We start from the raw sequence: 17,260 nt of genomic DNA on the forward strand, positions 1-17,260 counted from the left end.
CAGGATCTTGATTCAACCCCCCCCCCCCTCACAATCATAAAGCGTTTCTGGACTGACTTGTGTGTTTTTTTTTTTTTTGTGAATGTTTAAAAATGATGTCTTGTTTAATAACATCCTTACTTGTGACAATGCCTGTTATCCATGTCCGTTTTTAGATAGAATCTGTTGTTTATAAAAATCGTTTTCGGCCGATGTCCTCTTGCTTGTGGGCATTTGAAGCCAACAAGCAATCACTTCCTCCTTCCCTGGATTTGGAGGAACCAGCATTCCTTGCTGGTTCCCGCGCATGCTCAGTGGCATACTCGCATCGCACCTCCGCACTGACTCCTGGGATTAATTACACGAGATCCCAGTAGACAGTGAGCATATCACCGGATATGATGCGGATACCCGCATAAACGCCGCCCACCGCCGCAGGGACAGAAAAATATCTTTTGCAAGCAGAACGGGTACGATTTAAAAAATAAAATGTAAATGTCCATTGTGAACTCTGTACTGCATGTAGAAAGCATTGAGCCAAACATAGCGAAATGTGTGCAGAACCACTTTACCCGGACATTTCCATGTGACAAGTGCAGAGCCGCTCAGAGCTGTCAAAAAAGAAATGAATAAAAAAAGCCTGCAGTGTTTATCAACAAACCTCAACACTGGGAGATGAAGAGATACATTGTATCTCTCCCATCTCCTGGATCAAATGAATGAACTTCTGTGTTTTTAAATGAGGTCAGTTTAACCACTTAAAGCGGGAGTCCGCCGGGAAAAGCCAGCAGCTACAAATACTGCAGCTGCTGACTTTTAAAATAAGGACACTTACCCGCCCAGCGCGCCCGCGATGTTGGCACCCGAAGCCGATCTCTCGATCGTCTCTCGGGTGCTGCCGCCGCCATCTTGGGTATGGGAATCAGGAAGTGGAGCCTTTCGGCTTCATTTCCCGGTTCCCTACTGCGCATGCGCGAGTCGCGCTGCGCAATAAGGATGGACCCGCTGCCTCTGGGATCTGTGTGTCTCCCAGCAGGCAGCGGGGGACTTTCGGAAAGGGGCGTAGATCTACGCCCCTTTCCGCAGAGAGCTATCCCAGAAGTGGGTGTAGATACCTGTACTGTACAGGTACCTGCACTCCCCTCCCCCCTGAAAGGTGCCAATTGTGGCGCCGGGGGGGGGGGGGGGGAGGATTCCAATGAGCGGAAGGACCACTTTAGGGTGGACCTCCGCTTTAAGGTTGGGTTCACACTGCAGCGGTTTATGAGAACGGATGTGATTCGCACCGCACTGCAGTGCAAATCACATGCGATCTCTGTGCGATGCGAGTTCAGCCATACAGATAGTATGGCTGAATTCGCATCGCATCCGGCCCAAACTCGCACGGGACCCTTTTTTTTGGTCCGCAGCAGAATCGGATGGCATGGGTGTTCACACCATGCGATCCGATTCCTGTCCGAGTTTGCAGATCGCACTGCGATATGCGAACTGATCTGGGGGTGTCATTAACATTTCACTGACACTCCCAGCAGTTCGCATAGGGCAGTGTGAACTGCCGCCGGGAGGTGTGCGATGCGGGAACCCGCAGCGGATTAGCGGCGTTCCCGCATCGCTGCAATGTGAACCCAGCCTTTAGACCAAACTTTTCTGACACGGTTTACAAGCTAAAAATCTCTATTTTCTGCTAGAATTATATATATATATATATATATATATATATATATATATATATATATATATATATATATATATATATATATATATATATATATATATATATATATATATATATATATATATATATAATTTTAATATATAAATTTTTTTTTTGTTTTGGTAGAGTCCCTAGAGCAGTGATGGCGAACCTTGGCACCCCGGATGTTTTGGAACTACATTTCCCATGATGCTCATGGACTCTGCAGTGTAGTTGGGGAATCGTGGGAAATGTAGTTCCAAAGCATCTGGGGTGCCAAGGTTTGCCCATCACTGCCCTAGAGAATAAAATGGCGGTTGTTGCAATATTTTATGTCACATTGTATTTGCCCAGCGGCCTTTCAAACTTATTTTTTTTTGGGGGGGGGGGATACTCCTCCAATGAATAAAAAAAATAAATACAGTAGTTGGCCCAATTTTTTTGTATAATGTGAAAGATGTTATGCTGTGAGAATCGTGAGAGAATCGAACTTTATTCTAAACACACAGCTCTAGTACATAATGTGAGGGACCTGTTAAGATGGCTCTCATAGGGAACCATTGATTTTATACACGCCAAATGCGTAGCATATGTTGTACCAGTCACAGTGTAAATCCGGCTTAAAGAGTAATTTATTTTGGACTGTAAACAGCTGTTTCCTGGCTTCTATGGAGTAGGGCTCGGGACCCATCAAAAAATTATAAGCACACAGGATATGATGTATGCAGCTTGGAATGAATGGCTCTAGAGTACTCAGTTATTTTTGTACTATACACCAGCATGGTTCTGGATGTGCATTTGGCTATTGTGGTGTAATAGATTGGCTCCATCCACTGTTCTGAAATGAGAAATAATCCTTTATATTGATATTGGAAGGAATGGGACATGGAAATAGCTTCACTGTGCTACGCTTGTGTTTATAAATCAACAATCGTCTGTCTGGTGAAGGGTGGGCCTTTGCAAGCACAGAACACTCTGATTTTATCAAAAAATGTCATATTTTTGCCAAAAAATGTGATGGCTTTCAGCTTGTGGTTCAATCCACATGCTGCTATTATTGTGGGGAGTGCTGAGAAACATATCAAGTAGTCTGATAATTGGGTCAGCCTGCTTCCTTGGAACATACTACCCCCTGCTGGTGTTTTACAGCATTGCCACTGATAGAACGCAAAGCTTGGAGATGGCTCTGTTGCTTTCAGCTGGATAGGAGCTGAGCTGCACAGACTGAATCTGACATTCTCAGGGGTCTCAAACTGGCGGCCCTCCAGCTGTTGCAGAACTACAAGTCCCATCATGCCTCTGCCTGTGGGAGTCGTGCTTGTAACTGTCAGCCTTGCAATCCCTCATGGGACTTGTAGTTTCGCAACAGCTGGAGGGCTGCCAGTTTGAGACCCCCTGCTGTAGATACTTATAGATAGCTATAGATAGCTGACATGCATGTTAAAATGAAATCACCTTGGTCAGTATTATCGATGCATCAATACTGAGTATTTTCACTAGTACGTGTGAAAATGCTCCTGATATCTGAAACTGATACTTTGTGGTGTGATTTGCGTCCATACAAAATGAATGGGCTCTAATCGCACTGTAAAAAATCGCATGCAATTTAAAAAAAGGTGGTGCGATTCTACTGCTCCTGTGTGAACCCAGGCTGAAATCACTGACAAGCTTGGGTTCACACAGGCGCGACCCCCATGCAGTTTGTGCCGCTCAGGGTATGTGTAAATTCTAAAGCATCCACCACTGGTGCAAGATGCAACTCACCCCAGCTCCTGCAATGGCTAGTATGAAAGAGAAGGATCCCTGTAGCTGCACATCCGCATGGTCTCTAGGATCAATATGAGAGTGGCAACCTCAATCTGGACCCCCGAACAGGCCATGCCCCCAACGATCCCCATGACATAGCTCGGGGGGGGGTGGGGTGCGTGGCCTGGTCTAAGTCCAGGTTGAGGTTGCTACACTTATATTGATCCTATGGACCATGTAGATGAGCGGCTACAGGGATCCTTCTTGAATACTTCACACAGGAGCAGTGGGGAAACCGCATGCGATTGGGACAGGAATCGTACCGCGTTCCTGTTCAAATAGTGTGCGATTTGAGCCTATTAATTTTGTATGGTGGTAAATCGCACAGCAAAGTGTTTGTGTTGGTGCTTGTACTCGTCGATTTTAAAAAATGTTCTTTATTGGTGCAACAATATAAAGAGATACCTTTTGCGTTGCGATTTGAGCCCATACAAAATGAACAAGCTCAAATCGCACTGCAAAGAATCATATATGTCATTTCCACCCACTGCTCCTGTGTGAACCCAAGCTACTCCTAGTGACTTCTGCCTGGGTTCACACAGGAGCCGTGCTGGAAACTGCGTGCGATTCAGACACTGAATCGCACAAAATTCCTGTTCAAATCGCTTGGGATTCTTTGCAGTGCAATTTGAGCCCATTCATTTTGTATGGGCTCAAATCGCACGGCAAAGGTATCAGTATTCTGTATTGCGAGTACAAGTATCAGTACTCGTACTTGCTGGTAAAAAAGAATGGTGTCTGTGCAACCCTAATAACAATGTTTGCTTTGACCATGTCGCTGTTAAAAATGAGCTCAGCTGCAGTCCAGATTGCCCCTGGGGAGATGCTTGAAGTGTGGCTCATCACTTGGGCTGGCTCAATAACCTAATTTTAATCCTTCTTTGTTTTGTTTTTTTTGCCAGCTGCACTGTTTTGGTGGTAAATGAATGTGGAAAAGTTACGCTTCTGTTTTCTGTCCTTAGGGTGTTGACTCCATCAAGCTAGAAAATGGACAGAGCACCTCGTCCAAGCTGGGTCTCCCCCCTCTCACCCCGGAGCAGCAGGAGGCCTTGCAGAAGGTGAGCAATGATGTGACCTAACACCGTGCCATTCTGAGCCTGTCTGGGCACTGCCAAAGGGGCTGTCATCACAATGCACACCGATAGTCTCTAACCGCTGTGTGTATGGATTATTATAACTTTTATTTTTTTGGTGAAAATCGGGATGATGATGTTTGAGTTTTTTTTTTTTTTTTAAGAGATCAGGAAGTTCTGCGGTCAATGTAAACCCGTCGTAGAGGCAGGCATTGATGATCTACTTCTAATAATGCTGTCCCGGTGGATTCAGTACTTTGAGTCACTGACCTGGAAGAAGCATGCAAAGCAAAGCTCCTGCTTACTGGCACTGAGTCAGTGACTTAAAGTATTGAATGAAGACCTATTCAGGCCCCTTAGGTGGAATTACATTTATATAAAGTATTGAACGAAGAGTGCCGTCATGGCAGCCATGATTTTCTTAAGGGGAGGTAAGCAATGACCGCTTGCATGTTTCTCTCATGATAGGCTTACTTTTATAGCAGAACTTTAGGGAAATATGTTTTCTAATTACTGAAGGGCTTAGTAAATGTGTTTTTTAAAATGCTGCTTTCAATTCCCCAAATATGTGCTAACATTGGTCCCTCTGTACTGCAGAAATCGGGTTGGGAATTTTGTGGCACTATGAACCAGACAGGCTTCACTGCATAGCGCACAGGGCTGGTGCCTTTTCTGCTCAGTGTTTTTAGCCACTGCTGGTTGGTGGTGGCGGTTGTAAGGATAGCGCGGAGGTGTTTTGGCACTACGGGCTGGTGAAGGGTGGTTAGGCGCTGCGGACTGGTGATGGCGTTGAGGAGGTGTTGGGTACTGCGGGCTGGTGATGGTGGTGAGGAGTGGTTGGGCACTGCGGGCTAGGGATGGCGGTGAGGAGTGGTTGGGCGCTGAGGGTTGGGGATGGCGGTGAAGAGGGATTGGGCAGTATGGGCTGGTAATGGCGGTGAGGAGTGGGTTAGGCACTGCGGGCTGGGGATGCGGGGAGGAGTGGTTAGGCACTGCGGGCTGGGGATGGCGGTGAGGAGTGGTTAGGCACTGCGGGCTGGGGATGGCGGTGAGGAGTGGTTAGGCACTGCGGGCTGGGGATGGCGGTGAGGAGTGGTTAGGCACTGCGGGCTGGGGATGGCGGTGAGGAGTGGTTAGGCACTGCGGGCTGGGGATGGCGGTGAGGAGTGGTTAGGCACTGCGGGCTGGGGATGGCGGTGAGGAGTGGTTAGGCACTGCGGGCTGGGGATGGCGGTGAGGAGTGGGTTAGGCACTGCGGGCTGGGGATGGCGGTGAGGAGTGGTTAGGCACTGCGGGCTGGTGGGTGTGGCCAGGGAGAACACAAGGGCTCCCCATCTACACATTCGGGCTGTCCCTGCTGAATGGGCCGAATTCCGATCCCTGTATGGACAGCTTTGGTAGGGAGCAGGGAGGGATAGGTGATGCAGACATGAGTGGTTTGGAAAAGGAAGGAGAATTGGCTAAGTGTACCTGCAAGCACCTAGCTACCTTCAGCAGCGTGCAATCCCTCCAAAGTTTCCTCACTTCCTGGATGTTTCCAAGTTTTTGAAGATGAAAAGGTCCTGAGATTTGGGTGTAACAACTGGGGGAGGGGCTTCCATCCTGCTGAAGGTATGTGCATGCACCCACTTGGTGATTGCACTTCATATTTGTTAACGGTTTAGGTGTTTGCTTTTTTTTTACAGAGTCACTTTAAATATTGGTGGCACCCTCCAGCTATACAGTGTGGCAGGTTTGTTGGTTGGCTGAACACAATTGCAAATAAATATGCATTTCAACTGTGTAGGTAACTGTTTAGCTGGAGTTCTTCTTTAATTCAGCTGACTGGTAGTTTTGAGAAACCTTTCTATTCTATTCTCCAGACCTTTTTGATCTCTAGTCTGATGAACGATAAACACACACCAGACGGCTATGTGCATTGAAAGTTAATTTTCACATTGATGCTATCAAAAATGATACAGTAATGGGCACTGATTAGTTATAGGGATTAAGGGATCGCGCCACCAAGAGGTGGGTGGGAGTCTGGTGGACTGAGCCACTTCTTCCCTCTTTATCTCTTGGGCACTTCACTCTTGAGATTTTCCACTATATTGTTCTTGGCTCTTTATCCACACACTTATAGTGTGTATGTATATGTGCAGTATATAGTGTGTGTGTATGTGTTTATTTTGCATTGTTCTCCCCAGAGCCTTTTAGCTGGGCAGGTGCAGAGGAAGGAGAGGCTTCTGCCTTGGGCATTGTGGTCTCTGCAGGTCGGGTTCACCAGGCATGTGAGCGCCTCCTTTAGACAGTGTCTCCTGATATCTAGAACAAGACTGGCTGTGTAACAATCGGCAGATTACAATAGATCTACTCTACTCCCGGTGCAGTATGCAAGGCTGCTACTATATGAATGAAGCTTGCAAACTGCTTGCAGCCTTCATTCATAAATTAAAGCTGTAGTAACTTCATGAATGGGGAAAAAAAAAAACTTTTCTCCTGCCAGTTAGTGGTATTAAAGGTTTGGCTTTAAAAATAAAAATAAAAAAGCCAAACATGTTATACTTGCTGTGTGCAATGGTTTTACACAGAGCCGCCTGATCATCTTCTTCTTGGGTTCCCCGCCTTTCCTCCTGGTACTAGAATCGGTAACTGGCAGCCACTCTGTGAGAAACTGGGTGCTGCTCTCACGTGACTTTGAGGTCTCCATGAATGCAGAGTGCTGCATCCGCATGCTGTTTTGGGGGGAGCGGCGGCGCTTGTTCTAAGACAGGAACATGGGCTGCAGTTTATAGGAAAATTGGGGCTCTCCTGTCATTGGCAGCTACTTAGGCCTCATTTACACTTACACTTGCATTTGGAGGGGTCACAAAAACATGTTGAGTGCCCCCCCATCCCCCTTTAGATGCAAACCTAGCCAGATTGTGGTGCACACATGGGATGGCAAAAATGCTCCTCTTCGCTGCACTCAGCTGACAATACTGCCTGCTGATCTTTGACCCATTCACCTGGGGACCGGTGGTGTGGATTTTTTTACTGCCTGTCAGATGCTTTTCTGCAGAGCCATCCACCAAGGATCACTCTTCAGAGGACACCACAACTGTAAATGAGTAGAATAAACATTCCCCGGTTTCTACAGCTATATGATCCCTTGCTGACTGCAACAGCACATTGTTGCTCCCTCAAAGGAGAGCGAGGTTCCGCAAGGTCTCGCCCAATGACGGAAGAACATCACAGGAGTAGTTGAGCGATTTCTATAGCGCCTAGAAAGCTATAGTGATTATTGCAAGGTTTCATATTGGCTGCCCCAGATACCTTCATCCCACCCAGCTGAAAAATCATTCTGGGGAGAACAATGTGTGTATGTAAGGTATGTATGTGTAATCTCTTCCGTGACTTTTGTGCCAAAAAACAAAACTAAATTTTTAACGTCCTTGCCCTTTCTCATCGGGGGTAGGCACATGTATACTAGAAATTAATAATTTTTCTCTTCAGTTTGATGCTGTGTGTGGAGGTGTGTATTGTGTGGAGGTATGTGTGTGTATAGTGCATGGTGTGCTGTGTACGGCTCTTGGTTTTGTGTTTTTCCTGTGATGGCTAGGTATATATTTTTACCTGTTTTAAGACATCCATAACAGAAGCTGGTCAGTTCTTTGTCACTGAAGCTGCCACACAAGCAGACCCTCCTGGGCTTCTCCCGCTTCTATTTTATAGGGGTCCCCCAGTGCTGGATGAACACCGTGAGTGGGAAAGGTAACCAGGCTTTGGAGGTGGCTGCTCCTCCTGGCCCAAGTCATAGCGAGGTAAGGTAGGGGCCCTGTAGAGCAGAGGGTCCCTTCAGAGTTGCCAACCTAGGCCGAAGCATATGCTGTGTGATGTGGAAAATAGATGGGCTGGCGGAGGCCCTTTATCTGTCTTCTGCAAGTTTTTTTTTTTATTTATTTATTTATTTTTTTCATTGAAAACTGTGAGGAAACTGTGCTTGTTATAGTATCTTCTTCCGTTTCTGATATCCTGTTACTGCTTTGTTATAGGCCAAGAAATATGCAATGGAACAGAGCATCAAGAGTGTCTTAGTGAAACAAACCATTGCTCACCAGCACCAGCAGCTCACCAACCTCCAGGTATGTATCCTGCCGCATGACCAGCCAGGATCATGTCTTCATAATGACTTTGATCGGGGAAAGTTTAAACTTGCCATATTATTATTATTATTATTTTTATTTTTTTTTCCCCCTTTTTTCTTTTGTATATTTCAATGTTGTGATGTGAATTATTTGTTTTTATTGGAATTTTCTACCATTTTAGAAGTCATTGGTTTTTAGACTTATGTTTTCCCCCCACCCCAGAACTATCCTGTAAGGTCCCTCCTGTTCCCTGCCACCATCAGCTATGAGGTGTCTGCCTCTTTATATTTTATTTTTCCATCGAAATTCCCTGTAAATCTAGTGTTTTTCCCTTCCCAATAGACACCCATGAGCTGTGCTTATGAAGGGCTGTCTCTGAGGTCAGCCAGCTGATAATGGAGCAGAACAGCCCCACGTCTTGGCTTCAGATCGGTAAACCTTGGAGCAGAAAGATGATTTTGAGGTTGATATACTAAAACTGGAGAGTGCAAAATCTGGTGCAGCTGTGCATGGTAGCCAATCGGCTTCTAGCTTCAGCTTGTTCAATTAAGTTTAAAAAAATAAATAAAAATGGAAGCCTATTGATTTCTATGCAGAGCTGCACCAGATTTTGCACTGTTTTAGTAAAATCAACTCCTTTTTTATGTCAAAATCTCCCATTTGTGTATTTTGGAGCCTTCTGGCTATTAGTAATAGACTTACAAATGAACACCTTTTGGATGCAGTCTATAGGAACCTGGGCACATTTTGAGCTGTCTATTGGCAGGCTGGCTGCAGTGAAGTTGATCCTTCGATTTGGCTTGAGTACAACCAGCCTCTCCCCTCCTTTTTATTTATTTATTTTTTTTTTTTTTCCGGATCACTGCCCGTGACTATCATTGCCACTGGCAGAACACCTTATCACAGGTAGTCAGTGTTGATGGTGGAATCGAGCAATTTTCTTACCTTCAACCCATGGTTGAAGGGGGAAAAAAATAGCTTAAAGTAGAAGTTCAGCCTACAACTAAAATCTAATTCTACTCACAGCCACAATCGAAGACTAACCTATCTAGTCCTGTAAAGAAAAATCACTGTACATACTTTTTCTGAAGCCACTTCCGGTCCCACACTGAGCTGCAAGCGGCAGCTTCTCTGTGTAGGAGAGGCAGCCGACAACGGAAGCCCCATTGTAACCCTGTGGGTGATGTCACTTCCCTGGCATTTCCCAGCAATTGTCGGCTGTGTCCTGCACACAGCTTCCCTCGCTGGAGACTGGACCGGAGCGGCTTCAGAAAGGGTATGTGTATAGCGATTTTTGCTTCACAGGGCTAGATGGGGTAGTCTTAGATTGTGGATGTCTGTAGATTTACAGATTTTTGTTTTGGGGTGAGCTTGGACTTTAATGCGTGGCCTGCCTTGGTACAGCAGTGGAGTAAGCTTGACGGAGATCAGGATACTGTAGTGAAGATTAATCTTATAAATACATTAGTTTAGCAATATCTGCTATTGCCTATGTCTACGTGTTATAAATATTACTATTTATATCATTTAGACATAGGAATTCATAGGACAACAGGTGAAGGTATATGAAGGTCACCCAGTGGGGAGTTTGTCTGAGCAAGGAGGTGGGGCATCACGCCTTTTTCTTCATCACCTAGAGTTGGTTAACTAGCATTTAGTCGACCTTTTTGTAAAAAAATAAAATATAAAATAATAATGCACATCTTTTTGTAGGTAAAATAAAATAATAATGCACATCTTTTTGTAGGTTAAATAAAAAATAAAATAATAATGCACATCTTTTTGTAGGTTAAAAAAAAAAGTAACTTTTTTTTCCATTGCAAACATTAAAGCATTGCACCCAGGGTCAGCAGATCGCTAGTGCAATGCGTGGATCCTGCAGACAACTCGGTAAGCTGACAGCCCGTACCTCTGATCTGGGCAGGCAGTTACTGAATGGCAGGAATAATCGATGGACCACTAGAGCGCTCACCAGCGCCTTGGCCGCTTGAGAACTACAAGCCGTCAGGTAATGGCCGACGGTACTTCTAAACTACTAATTAGTCTAATTCATTCACCAAAAACTGCGAATGAATGACATGACCTTGTGAGCAGAGCTCCACATGGCTGCGCTGCTTTTAAATCATGACAGTGTGTGTAGGGAGAAGATATTAACCCCCCCCCCCCCCCCCCCCCCCGTTGCAAAGCAGGGAGCGCTGGCAGTGGGAGTTGGGTCACTAGGAGCATGTTACACCCTAAATATAAGTAACTGCTCCTAAATATGAACTCGCCCTTTAAGTATAAACTCTGTTTCTAGCTTCCCATCCCTTTTTAAATTATGGCTGGTCACAGGATTACATGCCCGGGCATCTGGTCACCAATTTCTACTGAAGGAGGAGGATCTGTTGCTCTGAATTGTGATTCCCTTCTTTTGTAGCCAAGGCAGATGTTTATGGTCCAACACTTCCTTGTAGCTGTGAGTGGATGGAGGGTGGAGAGAAGCAGATTTGATTATGGGGTGGGTCAATATAATGTTATTTGCCTGACTTATGCTCGACCTCTGGATACAGCCTTTTGAACCCTTAAACTGGTCAGGTATGCAGAACCGGAGTTATCACTTCACTGGCTGCGTGCTTGTTCCAGAACAGTAATCCGAAGGTGTATGGATCCTGAGAATTGGCATGCTTGAGAGGCAACAGCATTATTGGGTAGTCTGAAGTGGCAGTCTACATATTTCTTTAATGAATAGTACCCTATTACAACTACACTTATAGGCTAAGTTCACCTTTTTTTTTGTTTACTTTTTTTTTCAAAATTCCTGCCCCCCCCCCCCATATGTACCAGTATAGCATTTAATGTACTTCTTTTGCAAAAATAAAACCACTTTCCATTTATTCTACACACGCTTACCTCGCACTCTTTTTATAGCGGTTTAAAAACACTACTCAATTAAGTCTGCCTTACTTCCTGGACAGACTTTAGGCCATGACACAGGAAGGAATTGACCAGCTAATATCATTAGCACACACAGTGCTTCCTCTACCCTCAGCTGGTCAACTCCTTCCTATGTCATGACCTAAAATCTGTCCAGGAAATAAGGTAGAAGTAATCGAGCAGTGTGTTTAAACATCTATGGAAGAGAGTTGGGTAAGCCGGTATAGAATTAATGGAAAGCTGTTTTATTTTTGAAAACTAAGAACATTTTTAATGCTATATTGGTACATAGGGGAGCTGGAATTTAGAAAACAAAAAAAGGTGAACTTGGCTTTTTAAAATATCGACCGGTTCAGCAGGGACTGGACCAGATTCGAACCATGTGTGGGCAGGCTGATTGTATCCGAGTTGATTGATCAACTTGGTTACAATCAGCCTGTCGGATTTTCGATGTGATTACTGCTAGTGGCTATAATAGCAGCTAGCAATAATCGCTGTGTTTTTCATCCGGCGGGGATGGCTTGGCCCATAGACCCCGCTGGGAGAACACAATTGCTCTGTGGGAGGGATTCCCCCATCAACACTGTTGATGGGGAATCAAGAGATTTTCTTCTTGCAAGCCATGGTTGCAGGAAATAAGATTTGCTCCGTCTATGGCCAACTTTATCCTTTAAATACCCCTTTTTGATGAACCGGATTGATGAGTGAGGTAGACAGCAATATTAGTAGTATTAGAATACAAATACAAAGAGTTAACGCTCCAAGGTAATGACTTCTCCCAAAACAGCTTTCTCCACAATCCCACAGGGTGCCGGCTCTGTTTTCAACAGGAAAAGTCGAAAAGATGTAGCTGGATAGCCGCACTCCGAATTATTCAACTTTATTTCAAAAATATAATTAAAATCATAGCATCTAGGCTTGTATACAGACTAACCGCACAGCCGCTGACATGTTTCACACCGAACACGGTGCTTAGTCATAGCCCATCAGCGGCTGTGCAGTTAGTCTTTATACAAGCCTAGATGCTATGATTTTAATTACATTTTTGAAATAAAGTTGAATAATTTGGAGTGCGGCTATCCAGCTGCATCTTTTCTACTTTAGTATTAGAATATAGGAAGACCTTTTGTAAACCACAATGTTGTGGGGCATTGATCAGCTTGAAGCTGAACTGCATGCCAAACAATGCATTTTACAACCAGGATAGGAAAGGTGCAAAAAGATGGTAGAGAGTTTTAAAATGCAGCAGAAATTGTGAACTAATCAGTGACCATACTTGGGTTGAGATGAGTGGTTTAGATACATAGACAATGATCTCATCTTGTGAGGAGAACATTTGAGAGGAAGCATTTCTGGTCCTGTAAAAAAGGAGGTTGCAGGAGAATTAAAAGAAATGGGAGCCAACGGATGAATGCAACTAGCTAGGTGAAGTATCTAAATTCAAATCTAATGGACAGTAGTGGCAGAGAGAATGACAGTAGCCCGAAAAAGAAAGTATTTGAGGAAACCTTGAGAATCCTCCCAGCAGGGCAGACCCGAGGGTAAGGTGGGGTGCATTGTAGGGGCAGAGAGGTCACTGAGAGTGCAGTATTGGGCTGTGTGTACATCCCTACAGCACTCTACAAAACCTTGTTCTCATGGCCAAATGCCTGTCATACTGATTCCAGATCTTTCTGCTACCTCATATCCATCACTGATATTCAGCCTCACTGGCCAGAAGGGGGTGTTGTGCACAGGAGGGGCAGCAGTGAGCCTTTTTTTTTTTTTTTTTCTTTAACAAGACCTTGTCCGTTTGCCACTTCAGGGAAATTGACAACATGACGTTGGGGTTGATTTACTAAAACTGGAGAGTGCAAAATCTGCTGCAGCTGTGCATGGTAGCCAATCTGCTGGCAAATGTTATTGTTGGTTTAATTGAACAAGCTGAAGTTAGAAGCTGATTGGCTACCGTGCACAGCTGCACCAGATTTTTCACGCTCCAGTTTTAGTAACTCAAATCCATTGCAGATCTGCCATGGCTTGTAATGAAAAACAATATGAAATGATTGCCTCGCTTATTTTTTGATCATACTCTGTACAATTGTCTAATATGTTGTTTAGGTGCATAATATGGGGTTTTTAAAAAGTTAACTCTGTATTAACACACTTGTGCTGCATTTAATTTCCAGAAAGATGTAAAAATCTGCAAGCGGGAAATTTTTGTTGTTTTTTTATGTATTGTTCAACTCTGCTAAGTCTGCCTTGATAGTAATCCAAGATGTGGGGCTGTCCTTTCATCATCCTTTTTGTAGTATCTGTGGAAAAGCATTAGACGGTGCACCACCGCAGGGGTGATTATAGTGCTAGTTGGGGGTTGAGGGGTCCTATAGCTGATAAAGCCCCTAGCTAAGTGAGCCCCCTCCCCCCTACCCGTATATATAGGCAGGTTCTCTGTTGCTTGTGTCTATTTGAATCTAGAGCAGAGAACGTATTACACAGAAGGCGGCAGCAGACTGAACTCTGTCTTTACTGTCTTTCAGATGGCAGCAGTGACAATGAGCTTTGGAGATCCTCTCTCACCTTTACAATCGGTCAATAGAAATATTCACTTCTTCTGGGGCACGTCATTCCTCTGTGGGTGGAGGGGGGATGTTTATCTCTTAATGTTCTTTTTTTTCCAGGGTCTGCGGAGGGAGGGGGGAGAAATACCATACCTGTCCACCATCACATTACCTATTGCATTGCCCGTTATCAGAGAGAAGTGCATAAACACAGAGCGGGCATAGAAGATGGAACCTTGTTTTATATGGTCACCTCTTGGCATGTAACGTGTATTTTTCCATGACAATCAAATCCATTACATGTGTGTTGTCGGTACGCAGATCTTCCCATGAGGACTGCACCATTAATCCCCCTTCCCTGTTCTAGTTTAGTGTCTGGTGTAATACAATGGACCAAATAGGTAAGGAAGGGTCCTCCTTGCTGCATGGAGATGATGGGATGTGATAACGTATCATCTGCCCTCCTCCTATGTCAGTGTTTATTTTGTTAGTCACTTGGAGGTGTCCTGTATAACAAGGAACTGTAGGATGTGTGGCCTAAAAGCAAGCACTACACTGCTCCAGGTCTGTCCTCAGATACTAGCCCCTTATCTCCCATCAGAAGGTGCAAGTCCGATTCACTGCCGTGAAGACTTGCAATGGAGTAAATGTATGACTGCACACCAAAAACATTGTCCTATCAATCCAAAATGAAAATCTTCACAGCCAGTATTTGGATTTCCGATTCAGCAATGTGCAGACATCCATTTACTCCTTTGCAAGGATATGTGGGTTAGTTTCCCACTGTCCTCTTAATTTGCATTTGTAAGTGTACCCATGCATAAACCCAGAAATGTTGCTGCACCTAGATAACTGCTCAGTGTCTCCCAAAAATTTGGTTATCCCCTCACATCCTTTTGCAGCATCTACATGCCAGATTTGCATTAAACCAACTCTGTTACCAGAATACGAGAGAAAACTGAAGTTCCCCCTGCAAAAAGGAAAAGTCATACTTGCCTCCCCTGCTGCCCGTGCCACCAAATCCAACACTTGAGGAGTGTTGACATTTCTGGCCCCTGGGTGCGCTCAGTGGTTTGATCTGGTGGCCCCTATGCATCACTACAGGACACAGGAGTTGTAACATAGAATTTGACAGACTAAACCACTGAGCACATCAGGGGACCAGGAGGTGTGCCAGATGCTGATAATTCAAGTAATATCTTGTGGTTGGCAGAGCAGGCAGCGGGTGAGGAAAAGTATCTTTTGTTTCTAGAATAAAAATTAAAAGGTTGCTTTAAAAAATGATCACAGCTGACATCCAGCTAAACTGGTAAAGGGAATTCACCAGAAACTTTTTCTTTTCCTCTTGCCCACCACCAGTACAAAGTGCAAGTAGCAATTTGTCCTATGCTGAGCTAGCATGGTTGACAGCGTGACCCTACCTGTTTGTGCGACTGGGCCCTGCTGGTTTCTCCCTATGGAAGAATTGGCAGCTTGGCTCCAGGTAGCGTTTCCTGCTCATTGTTGGTGCAGCAGCAGAGGGGGTGACATAAGCTGTGGGTGGGTAAGACTTACACAGCACCTAGTTATGACCCACTCATAGAAATTAATTGGCAGCTAGGCTGCTCTCTAGTCATATAAACAAGGAATATATCTGAGCTCTGCTCATACACACCCACACACACCACACCGTGCCATGAATCAAGGGAAATGTAGTGCTGAGTTCCCATGTCGAATGTAATGTGCTGCTCGAGTATATATATTTTTCCCCACAGAGCCAATGATGTCACAGAGCATAAAATAATTTATTCCAAAAGTAAGACATTTATTGAAAAGTCACTGATTGACACTGTTGAGCAATGGGAGAGAGCCCTCTAGGAATAAAAAAAAGTGGTTTAGGATCCCAGGGTTCAGCTTTAAAAACAATTTTATTATGTAAAAACTTTTTGAATTTTTTTATAAAATGGTCCTAAAGCAGATTTAAAAAAATAAATAAATGGGCCCCCAGGAGGTCTATCTGTCAGCACTGCTGCAGGCCATGGGTGCTGCCATCTTCTTCCATTCTCCATTACAGGTTCCGCCTGTTCGCCCCAGTTGAATGGCAAGGCCATAAGGATGTCACTCCCACACATGTGTGCACGGGAGTCGCATCACGGCACTAAGCAGTGCCATAAAGGTACACGGAGCTGCTCAGGGCACATTACAGCTGACAGGTGGGCGAAGCGATTATGACAGAGGAGACCAATAGGGTATCTTCTCTCCTTTAAAACCCTGCCTTTTAAATATGCCTTTTAATTCTGCTTTAAAACATGCATTAACATATGTTATATATTGTCTACGATAAACCGATACAGGCAGTCCCCGAGTTACAAACATCTGACTTGCATACAACTCATACTTGCAAACGGAGGGAGACAACTGGAAGTGAGAGGAAATCTTCTAGGAAGGGAAATTCACTCCTGTAAGAGTTATCACAGGGAAAAGTCACACGGACAAAAAGTGTGGTGCAATCTTCTGAACGGGGGCACTGTCAGGAAAACAAACCCTACAGGGTTAACCTTTACCTGTGCTATCTAAAAAAAAAAAAAAAAAATTTTTGGGCTGGAGTTGCACATAAAAAAATTTACCTTTTCCGACTTGCATACAAATTCACACATGGTGGAAGTGATCGGTCTTTCAAGAAAACAAACCTACAGAACCTATCTTGTTTGTAACACGGGGGCCGCCTGTACAGATGTTTTAACACTACTTAAGATCAGGCGAAATTTTGAATAGTTAAATGCAGAGCATCAGAGTGTTCCATTTCACATAGGCCAGACAACTACTACAAGGGAAAAGTTCCCAAAATCACACAGAAAATTAGCAAGCCCATTCACACCCACAATGTGAGTTTGAGAGACAATGGGGTTGATTTACTGAAAGCAAATGTCACCTTCACTTTGCAAGGAGATTTTTTCCCTTAACTTAGTGAATGAGGTGAACCTCTGCTAACTTCCATCATGTGCAATTAAATATACTATTTTTTTTATTTTTTTTTTGCAGGTGACTGGGTATTCTTTGCAACGTGAATTTTCACCACATTGACTAAGCTAATGGAAAATGTATTATTATTCAGGATTTATATAGCGCCAACAGTTTGCGCAGGGCAAACATGAGGGCAGATCGTACACT

The 17,260-nt window shown here is 44.4% G+C and overlaps 1 protein-coding gene across 8 annotated transcripts in view; it reads left to right on the top strand.

Moving 5' to 3' along the window:
- Positions 1 to 17,260, top strand: part of PUF60 (poly(U) binding splicing factor 60) — a 64,003-nt gene that overhangs the window by 14,729 nt on the left and 32,014 nt on the right. For 6 of the 8 annotated variants that reach the window (XM_077493457.1, XM_077493458.1, XM_077493459.1 and 3 more), the window contains exons 2-4: positions 4,441 to 4,536; positions 8,565 to 8,654; positions 14,090 to 14,140. In XM_077493457.1, coding sequence (XP_077349583.1) covers positions 4,441 to 4,536; positions 8,565 to 8,654; positions 14,090 to 14,140 — 237 coding nt within the window. The remainder of the gene's footprint in view (positions 1 to 4,440; positions 4,537 to 8,564; positions 8,655 to 14,089; positions 14,141 to 17,260) is intronic. The other 2 variants (XM_077493462.1, XM_077493464.1) reach the window with 1 other exon arrangement.

The sequence above is a fragment of the Lithobates pipiens genome, unplaced genomic scaffold (genome assembly GCF_037356315.1).
Source record: "Lithobates pipiens isolate NorthernLeopardFrog02 unplaced genomic scaffold, aLitPip1_a1.2 Scaffold_19, whole genome shotgun sequence".
NCBI classification, from domain to species: Eukaryota; Metazoa; Chordata; class Amphibia; order Anura; family Ranidae; genus Lithobates; species Lithobates pipiens.